Raw genomic sequence first — 12,849 nt, 5'->3', positions numbered from 1 at the left:
CCGCGGGAAAACACCATGCGTTCATCGTCCATCTCTCTCCTGACTTGTTTCAACTCGCGCTCTCGCTCGTCCCTCCCCTTCTCTCCCTTCGTTCCACCACCGTATCCTCCACTATGGCTGCCCCAAGGCTTCCATTCCTTTACCCGAATTTGATGCGCGCTGTGAGATCCTGCGAACCTCATACGTACCGCTCCCTTCGCCTTTCATCCCGCAACCAGCACTCTCCCTTCCACACCAGTCGACGACACGCCCAAGAGACCTATCACCGACGATACGGGCCCGCGGCTGAAGCAAATCTACCTCCCCCCTCCAAGCCCAAAGACGAAGCATCCCGCCAGAAAACCGCAAACCCTTCCTCGGGGAAAAACAAGGACAGCAACGCAGCTCTGTCTCCGAGCCAAGCCCCACCAGAGCAGTCAGAGCAAACGGACACCGAGAGCATCCCCTCAGAAGCCTCTAATTCGCAACCCGACAAGTCCACAGCCCCGGCTACTGAACAGTCAGATGAGCATGAAGCCGCAGAAGAACAAGAGTCTCGCGAGGACTTCGAACCCGCACCCGACACTCGGGATGCCGAAGAGGCAACTGCTGCCCCGAGTGAAAGACCTCCCGAAGAACCAATCCATCTCTTCCATCCGCTCAATCAAAACCCTCTCGATGGGGTCCTTCATATGCCGTCTCCTGCCTCCTACCTAACCACAACAGATGGCCCAACCTCAGGAAACAAATCGCCAAACCTCGCCCCAGCCCCTTACGTCCACCACTTCGATTCGTACTCGCTGGTCCGCGATCTTTCCACAGGCGGGTTCTCGGAAGAGCAATCCGTCACGATGATGAAGGCAGTGCGAACCATCCTGCACAGTAACCTCGATCTCGCAAGACAAAGCCTGACCTCCAAGTCGGATGTTGAGAACGAATCCTACCTGTTCAAAGCGGCCTGCTCGGAACTCCAGTCATCCCTGCAGACGGCGAGAACCTCAGAAATGCAGCGTCAGCGTGCTTCCCGGACACAATTGCAACATGAATCAGACATCCTGTCTCAACGCTTGAACCAGGAACTGGCGGGACTGAAAGATGACATCAAGGGGATGTTCAACGACCACAAGATGTCGACCCGCGAACAACAACGGAGTATCGATACTTCTGTACAAGAGCTCAATTACAAAATCACGGTCTCCCTGAACAGCGACGGTAAGAGCGAAATCGAAGGACTGAGATGGATCTTAACCAGAAGAGCCGCTATGGCTATTGCCACGAGTGCCTGTGAGTCATTCTTCATCTCTCCATTTTCCCTTAATCAATCCGAACTTAACCCCTGACAAAGCAGTCATGATTATCATCTTCCTGAAATACTACTCCGTCCGCAAGGCCCGGGAGAGCGCCGAGAAGAAGAAAAAGAAACAAGACCTTTCCGGCAAGGTTACCAAGGAGGCCCGAGCAGCCGCCCAAGACCCTATTTCTCGGCCCAAGTCCAAACCAGTCCCTGAAGTTCTTCTCGGAGAATCGCTTGGCTAAACTTTCGCTCCCCCTCTCTCTGACTGTACAACCGCCATCCAACCATCCTGAACGTTCCACCATGTCACATTAGACCGTCCGGTTGACTCATCATCCTGAACCCACCACGGAATACTACCCACCCTACTATAGATCTCATTATCACTATTCTTCTTGTCCCATTGGTCACGACGCATTGATTTATCTCCCTCCCTTTTGGCGAGACATTTCGATACCCTCAACTTCTTTCTTTTTTTCTCCTACTGTATCATTGGGAAAAGGCGCAAGCAATAGAGACAGGATCATCATTCATCATTCATCGTCCATCACCATCCATGTCAACATTCCAAATCATTGTACCTATAACTATACCTGCTACACCTATATTTCTCTATACTCTTTCACATGAGAAAATAAGACACTGAAAAAGAAAAAGAAAAAGAAAACTCTATATATGCAATGGGCATGTACCTCATAAACGCTCGCCGGCATGATCTGTGCATGAATCCCTTCCGCTCTAGTCATTCATCCATCCAATCCATCCATCCATCCCAATCATCACACCTCATGCAGACATAATACGAAGTGTCACCCCGCAATGCGAGCCAGAGTCACACCTCTGAGATTAAATTAATATAGGGGATTGCAGCAAAAACAAGTAAATAAATAACAGGAAGATATATAGAAAAAGGGAAAGAAAAAGCAAGAAAGGCATACGCAAACGATCCCTCTTAAAAGTCAAACCTCAGAGCAATACTGGGCATGGCTTGCTGCTCACTGCCTGATGGTGTGGTATCCCGGGCGTGCCGATTGGCTCCCGAGTCGGCTTCCGTGCTGCGGAGGATTTCCTCGAGCTGGGTCTTTTGTTCCGGGCTCATGGTAGATACGAGGGCTCGGAACACGGCCTGATTGGCTTTTGCGAGCTCGAGCAAATAGATGGCTGTTTCTTGGTACACAGCCTGTCCGTCGCGTTTCGCGCGGGAAAGAAGGGTGGACATCATGAGGGAAATAGCTGTGGGCATTTCATCCGCAGGGAAAATGGAATTGGTGATACATGCAACGAGCGTGCGCGCGACGACGGTCTTGGAGTTCTCGGGATCGTTGGGGACTTCTCCGTTCTCTGATGGGCAGCCGACGTAGAAGGCAATGAGTCGGGGGACCAGGTATCGGGCGATCAATTCGCTGGTGGGGGATTTCGGATTTGACGTCAGGAGAATCGAGCGAATACAGCCTGCAGCGACGTTGGCAAGACCGACATCCTGGAGGCAGTCCAGGAGTTCATCCAGGACCCGGGAAATTACAGGATCTTGGGGCGGGATGATGTGACCACCACTCGTCAACAGAATAGCAATAGCTAGGAGAGTGTTCTTTGCGCAAGGCAGAGATGACTCGGACTCCCGTCGCTGCGCAAGGGTCAGGGTGGTGAGGAAGCGGGTCAGACAGCCGCGCAACTGACGTGACACCACGCCAAGATTCTCCGGCTGTTCTGGCCCAACCTCGGGGGAATTCGCAATGCCGCTGATGAAGTGTTTGAAGATCGGGAGAGCCTGAGGAACGACGTCCGCCTGGCACAGCCCAGTGGCCAGGATAGTGCTGAAGATGTGCAAGATGCATGCATTCAGGTCGTTGCGGATAATCGAGGGGAAAATCGAGGCAACATTCACCAGCGATGAAAGCGCAAGCCGGATGAGAGACAAGGCATCATCTGAGCCGACATTAAATCGTGCAAGAGGCGTGGTTTCTCGGAGGTTGGGCAGGAGCCCTGCCAGGACAAGGATGATACTCCTCGTGAGCTCGAAGAGCTGCTCAATGTCGTCGGAGAGATGGTCGTCCCGACCCTCGCTGCCCTTGGCAGACGGATGATCCAGAGATAGGTTCCGTGCTATCTCCACGATAACATTTTGGATGGGGGTCGTTTCGGTCAGCGCAAGACGGTCGAGAGAGTCCATTGTCTCCGAGAAAATAGCATCCTGATAGATTGCATTACCCGAGATCACTGGTCTCAGGATCCTCTTCAGAGCCTGGAGGATCTCCAATCTCTGTGATGGGGTAGTAGACTGATCAACCAAGGCTTCAAACGCCAGGCCAAAGAGAACAAAGAAGAACGCCACAGGTTCATCTCGATAGTTGATGTTGTCACCCTTCCCCTTCGGCTCATCGTTAGGTGTCTGCTGGTCATTTTTCTCGGGCTTCTCTGATCCCTCCAACTCCGACTTGCCGTCCAGCGCATCGAAGACAAAGTCGATGTCCCTTTCGACCAAACCAGCAATGGCATCGACGAGATTCAACCAAGATTCTTGATAAAACTGCAAGATATGGTCAGCATTGTGATTTACAGAAAGTCTCTGTGTCAGTCCAGCCCTACCTTCAAGAGTGTCTCACGATTCAACGCTGCATAGACTTCATTCAGATCGCCGCCCAGAGGGGCTGTTCCTAAACTTCCTGAAATGTCTGGTTCAAAGCGCAAACGAGCATATTCCTGGAGAGAGGAAAGCCATAGAGGAGTGAGCTTTGTGAGATATGGTTGAACCACTTGGTTCAAGTAGTCCTGCTCAATACTGGCAATCTGCAGCCGTGCCCAGGCCGAGTATAAGGCCATCTTGACCATGACCCTAGCATTCGGGTTGAGTCCCTTCAAGTCGCCAATCTCGGTAGTATCTAGGTTGTCTTGGAGGCATTAGTAAGACTCCTTTCTAACACCGGGTAACACATACTGGAAAAGTTCTCAAGGCCAAGCACCAAGAGCTTGAGGATCCTTCCCATTCGATCAACGTTCGTCACTATTCCAGTGGCAATGAATGTGGCAGAGACATTAATCGCTTCCGAGGCTAACTCCGCAGATGAATCGGCGGCAAATGCGGGTGTAAGAGCCGATCCAATCTGAGCTTGGTACTGTTCCAGAAGGGATGCCTCTGTAAAGTCTGGGTCGGGTGTCTTGCCAAACATCTGTTCCTGTTGTTAGCGTGGGGACCAAACATGATGGACGGACAAGGGCTTACTTTGAGAACTTGGTCAATGATCCGAAGCCCCCAAACTCGAAGTTCTATGACGTTGGCAGTAGATGCTGAGAAAGCCATCCGCACGATGTCCCCAACCTTCTGTTGAAGTGCAAGCTCGGCAGGAATTGTCTGATCCGGCAGAATTGCCTCTTGGACGATTGCTAAAAGCTCGCTGAGGCAGCTCATGACAAAATTCCGGGTCTGCCACTTCAAAAGCTCCTGGCCAGCGACAGCACCATTTGCTTCTTCTAACTGTCCAGCGCCTGCAATTGCGGATGCAAATCCTGCAACCTCATCATCCGGCATATCATTTGCATTCGGCTTGATAGCAGATGTCAGAGGTAGCTCCTCCACCTTAGCACGGGTCTTGGTCAGCGTGTTGTGGCAGCGCTGTATCCACAGCTCGGTTTCCACGAGCGCCGTCTGCTGCAGCCAGTCTTGAATCATGCTTCTGAGTATGGGACAGTCTGGCGTATCATCGAATGCAAGCCATATTTCCTCTTCCAGAGTCGGTGTGGCAGTCTGGAGCACAGCTACAGCGTCACGCTTCATAAGATTACTCAATCCTCGGATAGCCACATCTCTCATCAACGGATTGTCAGCGGTGAGCTCATTCTGCAAGCGTCTTACGTATCCGGAGAAGTCAACATATCCCGGTGCATAGAGTGAGAGGTGATCCAAACACTTAGAGCTCTCAGTGACAAGAGCCGAGTTATCCTCTAGCTGGAATTGGCGAAGGAGAGTGAGAATGAGGTTCCGTGTTTTCGTAATATCCTGAAGGTCAGGGCCAAGAACGTTGATAAGAGAGTCAACACAGCGACTGATAACCACGGGAGTGAGGAAGGACATTTCAACGTTGGAAGTGGCTAGAGCTGCCGCCTCCTCATTGTGGGTATCGGCGTTGTATAACTGGGCCAACATTCCGAGGGAACTCGAGACGAAGGGCGAAAAAGTCAATCCCGCAGAATTCGCGACTCTTTCTAAGCCACCAAGAGCCCAGAAGTGAACCACGGGGTGAGGGTCATTACACAGCGACATCAAAACACCAACGATGGTCTTGAGGTGCAGGCCAGCAGCCATACCACCAACCTGGGAATGGATGCAACCCAAAGCAGCAGCACAGCCAGCACGGGCATTGGGCTCCCGATTTTCAACAATGGTGTCGACCAGCCAATTGATTTGCGTATTGGTGAATGTAGTTCCGGAGCTCTCACAGAGCCGTCCGAGTGCCTCAACACCAATTGTCCGGACGGTCAAGTCAGCATCGGTGACAAATTTCTAATCCAGTCAGCTTTCTGCCATCACAAGCTCCGTCAGAGCTTCACCAACAACAGTCCGTACCTGAACAAGCTCCTGCAACACCTTGTCCGTCGCAGGGTTGAGTTTCCCAACCGTAGATCCAGTCTCTTTGACGGATACCTTCAGAGCGTGCAGTAGTGCCACAGCAATATTGACGACCATAGCAGCCTTGCGCCCAGGATTGCGCTGAAGACCGGTGGATGAGAGGAAAGTTGCTATTTGCTCTACACTGCTCTCCTGGACCTTGGGAGCATGGATGGGGATTGCCACGGAGAACAGCTCAATTGCCGCATTCACAACGCCAGTGGAATGGGGATCAGCCAGGGAAGACTCCTCTTCCCTTGTCGAGTATAGAAGCAAAGAATCATGTTCACTTGCTTGGCATATAGGGAAAGTCAACTGCAAACGTCAGTCCTACTACACACAAGCTGAAAGGGAGTGTTGACTCACAGCATCATCGACAGCTTGATCCGCCGAATCAACAGCCGACCAAGAGGGCCCGTTTTCGGTTCCATGCTTGCCAGTAAGGGTTACACGCACGTATTCCCTCGCCAAGCCCGTCATGCCGAATCCATAATTATCACACAGATCCCAGAGAGTCTCAAATTGCGCGGTAGAGGCTGCAATTGAGCTTTCCAGGGGACCAGCTTGAGCGGCATCCGGGTCTGCGAACGACGAGATTGCCAAGCTCAACAAACTAGATTGGGAAATAACATCGGCATGGCTAAGGGGGTGAACCCGGAGAAGCTTGGAAAAGCACTGCAGTACACGTCGCCGCACCATGGTCTCAATATCATGTAGATGCAATGATGGGTGGAGGCGCTGTGAAACATCGTTCACGGACTTTTGCCGTGGCAGATCGTCAAGAAATTCAACCGTGTTTTGGAGCATTGCTGCAATTCTCTTCGCGCCGTCGGCAGTTATCAACCTGCTATTGAACTCCATAAAGACCAGCAAAGAACTCAGGGCACATTCCCTCACATGCGCAAGGAAGCTCAATTCCAGTATACCGCGCTTGGCGGAGTTTTCTTGGCTTAAGTGTTTGGGAAGAGCGTTTTTCCACAGCAACGACAACTGGGACAGATGAATCTTCACGAAACTAGGGCCGAGGGGCATTAACCCTCCGATCAAAATCCAAGCCACTTGTATCTGTGTACTTGCGGCACGTAGTTCCGAGTTGCTACTGGTTTTCAAGAGATCGGTTGCCTGAGTGAACACACGAGAGAACACCTCTACTGAACCGTAAAGCGGTTGCAACCGGGATGTACTTAGCATAGCAGAGAGTCCATTAGCATAACCGACGCAGCGACGTGGTGATTGCCGGGGAGTAGATAGTTGTCCCACTTCTCGACTCAGGCTGTTCAGGCAAATGGTGACGCAAGATAACAACTGATGCGGGCAGGCAAGAACAAAGTTGCGTAGACACTGCGCTGCGTGGATCTGGACGGTATAACTAGGATGCGGCAGGACTTGGAGCAAAGCTTCGCAACACATTTCAGCCAGGGTTCCAAAAGCAGAGCCAAGTGACAGTATCAGAGAAGACAAGGCACTTAGAGCACTGGTGAGAGAATGTTTGCTCGGCTCGCGACGTTCCTGTATCACTTGAGGGTAGTCCTTTAGAACATCATTAATCAACCATTTGGCAGCATTGAGTTGACTCGTCTCCCGAAGTGATTCACGACCAACAGTGTCCTCCAAGATGCTCTTCACAAACCTTCTGGTCATGAGAAGCCTGAATCGGTTGTACGTGACCGTGGGGTGGTTGAGGATGTCGAAAAGCAGATGGCTCGCAATTTGACCGTAACGTTCCTCGATGATCTTGTCCCCCAGGATTCGTAGAACGTGCTTGTAGCAGATAGCGATGCCTGCCCGGGCCCGATTGGATGTTGTGCTCCGTAGATACTGCGCGGACAACTGACGAAGAAGGTCGGGTAGAAGGAAGAACAAGCGTGCCTCGGATTTCTTGGGAGCGGAGGACTCTGAAACCTCCGCCTCATCTTCATCCTCCCCGGGCTTGGATGTTGGCTTTTTCGACAGTCGCTTTGCCTTCTTCGACTTTGGGACCGAAATGATCGGAGTGTCTGTAGCATGCAATTTGGCCAGCGCACGAGCCAGACATGCCGCGGCAGCGTGTCTGACGGGAGCCACCGGACTGTCAATGACTTTCCATACCAAGGTCCTCAGGTGATCGAAGTCGTTTGTGTTGTCAAAGTAGGGTGTTGTGTTCACCAGTTGCTCGAGACAGCGACAGGCATGCACTTGAACAAAGGTCGATTTGTCCCCGGTTGCGGCATTGCGGGCTTGCTTCCAGATATCTCGCGCGGTTCCTTCGTCCACGGGCAGACCAGTACCGACCACCACCTTCCGCAACACGGCAAATGTTGCCCCGCGACATCCCATATGGTTGTTAGAAGCTTTGAGTAGTTTGAGCAAGCTTGAAACGACAACCCCCGACTGCGCAAAGACACTTTCTCCGGCGACAGCAAAGACCTCACCCATACAATGAGCCGCAGCGAACTTGGCCTTTAATTCCGCCTCACTCTTGCCCGCATTGAGGAGTCCAAGCAGGTCCGTAACCGTTTCAAAGAGGATGCCACGGTCACCCTTGCTGAAAATCGCCCCGAAGCACCGTCCCAAATTATTGCGGATAACTCGCGTGAGGGTCGGCGAGGAAAGCGTGAGGATCTTGAACAGTTCTTTTTTCAGGAACTTCTGCTGCGAGGATACTTGAGCCTTATCGAGGCTGGAGATGTGTTGGACGAGATCGGAGGTGAAGGTGAGGAGGTACAGGTCCTGTTGTTCGGAGGGGAGCGCATGGAGCTTGGTGATATCAAGCTCCGCTCGGGGGGCGCATTGTGGTCGGAGGAAGTCGACGTAGTGTTTTCCGATGAAGACATTGGGCTCTAGGATGGGGGCTGGGATGACACCCATAAGGTCCGCGGTGATGAGTGGTAAGTTGAGGCGAGGGAGGAGAGAAACAGGATGCGACCGCAATCCGGGGAGGGGGGAGTTGCAGGTCGGTTGTCGTCCGATGGGCCAGACTTGGCTGGCAATGACCCCTTAAAGCGGGCACTTGGCCTCAACTCCGTCCGGGGGCGGTCGCGGAGAAACTGTTGGGCCGGCCCCGCTATCAGATCGCGATTCTGGAGGCATTTCCAGATGGGAATCCCCGGGGGCAAGAGCAATTTCGCCATGACGACGATCGTGTGCAAACGACTGGTGCAGCAGCGGGTGGCCCGCGCAAATTGGGTGGTGGCCGATGGCTGCCGTGGCTTTACCACCAGCGCGCCGTGGCTTGCAGGGCACAATAAATGGTCTCAGATTAAGCATGACAAGGCTAGGAATGACAAGGCCAAAAGCAAGGAGCGACAGCTTATCGGCAAAGAAATTAGCAGTGCGACTCAGAGTAGGTGTTTAAACTTTGCACTACTATCTCCCTTCCATTTCGTGCTGACCTGGAACAGTGTGGGGTCCCGATCCTAAATTCAATGCGCGCCTCACCCTCGCCCTTTCGAATGCAAGACGAGCAGGAATCCCGAAGATCGTGATCGAGGCGGCAATTGCTCGGGGGCAGGGCATAAGTGTCACTGGAGATGCTTTGGAGCAGGTCACAGTTGAAGCTATCCTCCCCCATTCAGTCGCGGCCGTTATCGAATGCCTGACCGATCAGAAAGCTCGTGTGTTGCAAGATGTCCGACATGCGATCAAAGATGCCGGCGGCACAGTCACCCCTACGACTTATCTCTTTGAGAAGAAGGGCAGAATAATCTTCGAGAAGAAGGACGGGATGGATCCGGATGACTACATCGACCAGGCCATCGAAGCAGGCGCGACGGACATTATGGCAGACGAGCAAGGCCGCCTCCTTGTTTTCACAGAACCTTCAGAAACGAAGAATGTGGGTGAAGCTCTTGGCAAAATGATCGGTCTTGCAGTTGAGGAGCTGGACATCATCTGGGACCCGAACCAAGACACTTTGGTGGATCTCAAGGACGAGGAGCAGGTGGGCGAAATCGAGGACATCCTCAATACCCTTCGAGAAGAGTCGAGTCTCCGCGACATCTATCTCAATACAGCACAACGCTTCTAACAAGATAGCGTTTGTGGGAAGTTTGGTTCGCCAACACAGCCTGGAGCTACTTATACCTGTATTTTACATTGTACATTACTCAGAACATCATAGATTTGCCCGGAGGCGATAAGCTTCCTTTCTATATTATTATAGACTATTAATCTTGCAAGATCATCGTCTAAGGCAAGTTATATCCAAAAGATATCGATGAAAGGCGAGTAGGACCAGAGGTTAGTCTGCTTTCCAATACTAATCAATCCCTTCTGGTTTTACTCTTTTCGCAGAGCTTTCATGGTACTCCGCATCAGATTGCCAATCCCAACGGTACCTGTCGCGTCAAGCCAGTCAAGCATCCGTACCCTATACTCCTGCCAGGTCATCTTCATCCCCCCTTCTTTCTCTAGAGCGCTCAATGCCTTCTGCGTCACCGGTTTCTTCAGCTTCGGCCTGTCTTCACCAATATCGTTTTCGTCTTCAATGTCAGAGAAACAAGCCGCAGACATGTTACACAATGCTATATGGTGGCTTAGAGAGAATATCGAAGAGATTGTGTAGGAGAACGCGGTCTCGCGTTTCCTCTCTCTCTCATTAGTCTCACGAATGTATCGTGTGAGTGCACCGATGGTAGCGGGTGGTATCAAACAGCCCAATGCGTTTGGGTCTTCAGAGTTGAGTCCCCGGTTCCGCCACAGCAGATTGCAGACGTCCATGATGTAGCCGTTGAATTGGCCTACCAATCCCGTTGGGTAAAGGGAATCTTGAGAACTCGGGACCTGCAGAACATGGGACGTGAGGGAAGATTCGAAGGACGATTTATAGCTGGCAAGGACCGAACTCATGATCGAGATGACTGAGCTGATTGGCGTGAAGGCGAGCGTATAAACGGTCGGGGCTAGAGGGACCGTGAGTCGAATGCTTCCGTTCATAGATGCATGCGAGAACAATTCCGCCAGGGTGCAGTAGAACTCGGTGATGGACAACGTGGCAGGCTTGTATCTCTCACTGCGACCACCTGGGGGCTGCCGCATCGGAGTGAGACACTCCAAGGTCGATAACGCCAGGAGTTCGGCGTGAGCAATCAGGCGACCCAATGGCTTCGATTCCTCCACGACCAAGGGTTGTACCCGTAAGTGAATTCCCCACCGACGGATCAAGGAAGAATAGGAATCCAGCAGGGAAGTCCTTGATGAAAGCGCTGCAGTGAGGATCGCACTCTCCAAGGGTATCAGGAAATCTTTGCGCAAGGTATCAAAGTCCTGGACGGGAAGATGTTGGAGAAGTCCCAGGATTTGCTCTTTGTTGTCTTCGCCATTCCAAGAAATGAGATATTTTCGGAGAAATGATGTAAATGCGTCTGGTATTTCCTGTCCTTAAGTCAGCGATCAAGACACATAACCGGGAGAAACGTGAAGTACCTTTGTATATTGCACATATTCTACCGCCAAAGCCAAAATGTAGCCCAGCGATTCGAGATCCTCCATATCATTTGCCCACGCACATTCCAACTGGTCGCTCAGAAACGTTCGGAGCCAGTCGTTCAACCGGCGATTTGCAGCCTCGGAACGAACCAAGAACAGGTACTTTTGCGCTAGGCTATTCCCCAGCATGGATATAATCTGGTTAGGCAATTCTATCTTGTCGACTTTCTCAACAAGATGCTCAACGCCGCGCAATTCTTCCAAGGAGGTGTGGTTATAGGACACCCTTGAGGTCTTCACATCAGGAACAATGACCTGAATCTTACTCCTCTTTGCGAGTCCGCGGTGCACCACCTGGAATGTCGAGGGTTCAACTGCCTGCAGCCTTTCAAGGTGCGTGTCTTGAATTTCTCTGACATGGGCGGTCCATTCCGGATCTGGGTGCTTGAAAAACGCCGCCTTTCTCCCCGACAGACCCAGGTCTCCGACAATAACATCAGGACAGTAGTTTTTGAAGACATTAAGCAAGATGAGAAGCTCTTTCTCCTCACCGCCGGAAACACTAACTAGCTCCATGAGAGCTTGGATCCGAAAGGGCTTGACATGCTTGCGCCTTGTGATAATCGAAAGCAGATGACACAGAGGCTTTCGTAAACTAATCATGTCCAGATAGTTGAAAAGCACCGCATAGAGCTTCGACAGATGAGACCCGTCGTCGATGAAATCGTACACAAGGATCAGCCATCGTACCAGCAAAGCTTGGGTCGCAGCGCTTGGCTTGGTTTTGGCGGGACCAAGACAGCACACGACCTGGGTGATTATTTTGGAAGATATTCTCTCCACTGGGTACAGATTTTTGACTAGTGTAGTGACTGTGCCTTGGTCAAGAGCGTTGTGAGTCGTGAGAAGCTTGAGCAATCGCTCGAGAGCAGGAGGGGGAATTCCGCTCTCGTACGCGCCGGTTGCTATTGTTTTGGCCAACTGGCCAGCATCCGTGTAGCGTTGTTTGGGAGGCACAAAAGCAACTGGAGTAGCATTAACATTGTCATTTTCGCGACAAATCGCCTAAGTCGCTGTTCCTACCTGCTTCAAGATGTTTGATTGCATCTTGGAGGCCGCTTGGCCTGACTTCGGTTTCTAGGGTCTCCATCAGCAACTTCGGTTACGGTCAAGGTAGCGAGCATAACAGACCTGTTTCGGAGTCGGATGACATCGCTATATAATAGAGTAAGATAAATTTACTCTGTTAATTTCCTATTGATGTCTTTCTTTTCTGCGCGCACGAAGCTGTAATGGTTCCTAAATGTTTCGCAGTATCGGGCTCATCGCGCGCGAGCCCAAGACTGTCGCGTCGAGTGAATAACGCGTTAATCTGTATGCCCCTAAGGTGCCGGATTGAACGCAATTTGAAGACCCCAGAATAAATGCTGGGTGGGTGCGCAATTCGCTGGCTGTGGTGGTATCTAAATGCTTTCCAACCCGTATCTCTGTCGCGCGGGATTGTTGCGATGGTCGCGGGAAATGGAACTGCAACTTAACCATTTTGGGCGACCACCAGAAATGTGAA

The 12,849-nt window shown here is 51.7% G+C and overlaps 4 protein-coding genes across 4 annotated transcripts; 2 read left to right on the top strand and 2 right to left on the bottom strand.

Moving 5' to 3' along the window:
- Positions 1-113: 113 nt before the first annotated feature.
- On the top strand, positions 114-1,515 carry BO94DRAFT_470668 (uncharacterized protein; the record flags this gene model as incomplete). Its single annotated transcript, XM_025608349.1, has 2 exons — positions 114-1,263; positions 1,328-1,515. The coding sequence occupies 2 exons, from the start codon at positions 114-116 to the stop codon at positions 1,513-1,515; spliced, it is 1,338 nt and encodes a 445-aa protein (XP_025465551.1).
- A 282-nt stretch (positions 1,516-1,797) lies between these two features.
- On the bottom strand, positions 1,798-8,791 carry BO94DRAFT_626038 (AP-1 complex accessory protein LAA1). The gene is made up of 6 exons (XM_025617328.1): positions 6,243-8,791; positions 5,835-6,191; positions 4,494-5,771; positions 4,209-4,440; positions 3,860-4,161; positions 1,798-3,800 (listed from the first exon to the last, which is right to left on the bottom strand). Exons 1-6 carry the CDS (start codon positions 8,721-8,723, stop codon positions 2,226-2,228), a joined length of 6,225 nt encoding a protein of 2,074 aa, XP_025465550.1. The 5' UTR covers positions 8,724-8,791; the 3' UTR covers positions 1,798-2,225.
- A 193-nt stretch (positions 8,792-8,984) lies between these two features.
- On the top strand, positions 8,985-9,882 carry BO94DRAFT_470551 (post-initiation translation factor DPC29; the record flags this gene model as incomplete). Its single annotated transcript, XM_025608341.1, has 2 exons — positions 8,985-9,198; positions 9,257-9,882. The coding sequence occupies 2 exons, from the start codon at positions 8,985-8,987 to the stop codon at positions 9,880-9,882; spliced, it is 840 nt and encodes a 279-aa protein (XP_025465549.1).
- A 108-nt stretch (positions 9,883-9,990) lies between these two features.
- On the bottom strand, positions 9,991-12,726 carry BO94DRAFT_576830 (Mis6 domain protein). Its single transcript, XM_025615157.1, has 4 exons — positions 12,474-12,726; positions 12,366-12,419; positions 11,280-12,307; positions 9,991-11,228 (listed from the first exon to the last, which is right to left on the bottom strand). Exons 1-4 carry the CDS (start codon positions 12,493-12,495, stop codon positions 10,134-10,136), a joined length of 2,199 nt encoding a protein of 732 aa, XP_025465548.1. The 5' UTR covers positions 12,496-12,726; the 3' UTR covers positions 9,991-10,133.
- Between the last annotated feature and the right edge of the window lie 123 nt (positions 12,727-12,849).

Source organism: Aspergillus sclerotioniger (assembly GCF_003184525.1).
Source record: "Aspergillus sclerotioniger CBS 115572 chromosome Unknown BO94scaffold_21, whole genome shotgun sequence".
NCBI classification, from domain to species: domain Eukaryota; kingdom Fungi; phylum Ascomycota; class Eurotiomycetes; order Eurotiales; family Aspergillaceae; genus Aspergillus; species Aspergillus sclerotioniger.
This window is presented reverse-complemented; position numbering and strand designations above follow the sequence as displayed.

Bases quoted from the DNA above. Each gene is read 5' to 3' on its own strand.
- BO94DRAFT_576830 (XM_025615157.1), bottom strand. From the start codon at position 12,495: ATGTCATCCGACTCCGAAACAG. The intron at 12,420-12,473 runs GTCTGTTATGCT...TGGAGACCCTAG, and splicing joins GTCATCCGACTCCGAAACAG to AAACCGAAGTCAGGCCAAGC. The intron at 11,229-11,279 runs GTACTTCACGTT...ACTTAAGGACAG, and splicing joins AATATGTGCAATATACAAAG to GAAATACCAGACGCATTTAC.
- BO94DRAFT_626038 (XM_025617328.1), bottom strand. From the start codon at position 8,723: ATGGGTGTCATCCCAGCCCCCATCCTAGAGCCCAATGTCTTCATCGGA. The intron at 6,192-6,242 runs GTGAGTCAACAC...TGACGTTTGCAG, and splicing joins ATCAAGCTGTCGATGATGCT to TTGACTTTCCCTATATGCCA. The intron at 4,441-4,493 runs GTAAGCCCTTGT...CAACAGGAACAG, and splicing joins TCATTGACCAAGTTCTCAAA to ATGTTTGGCAAGACACCCGA.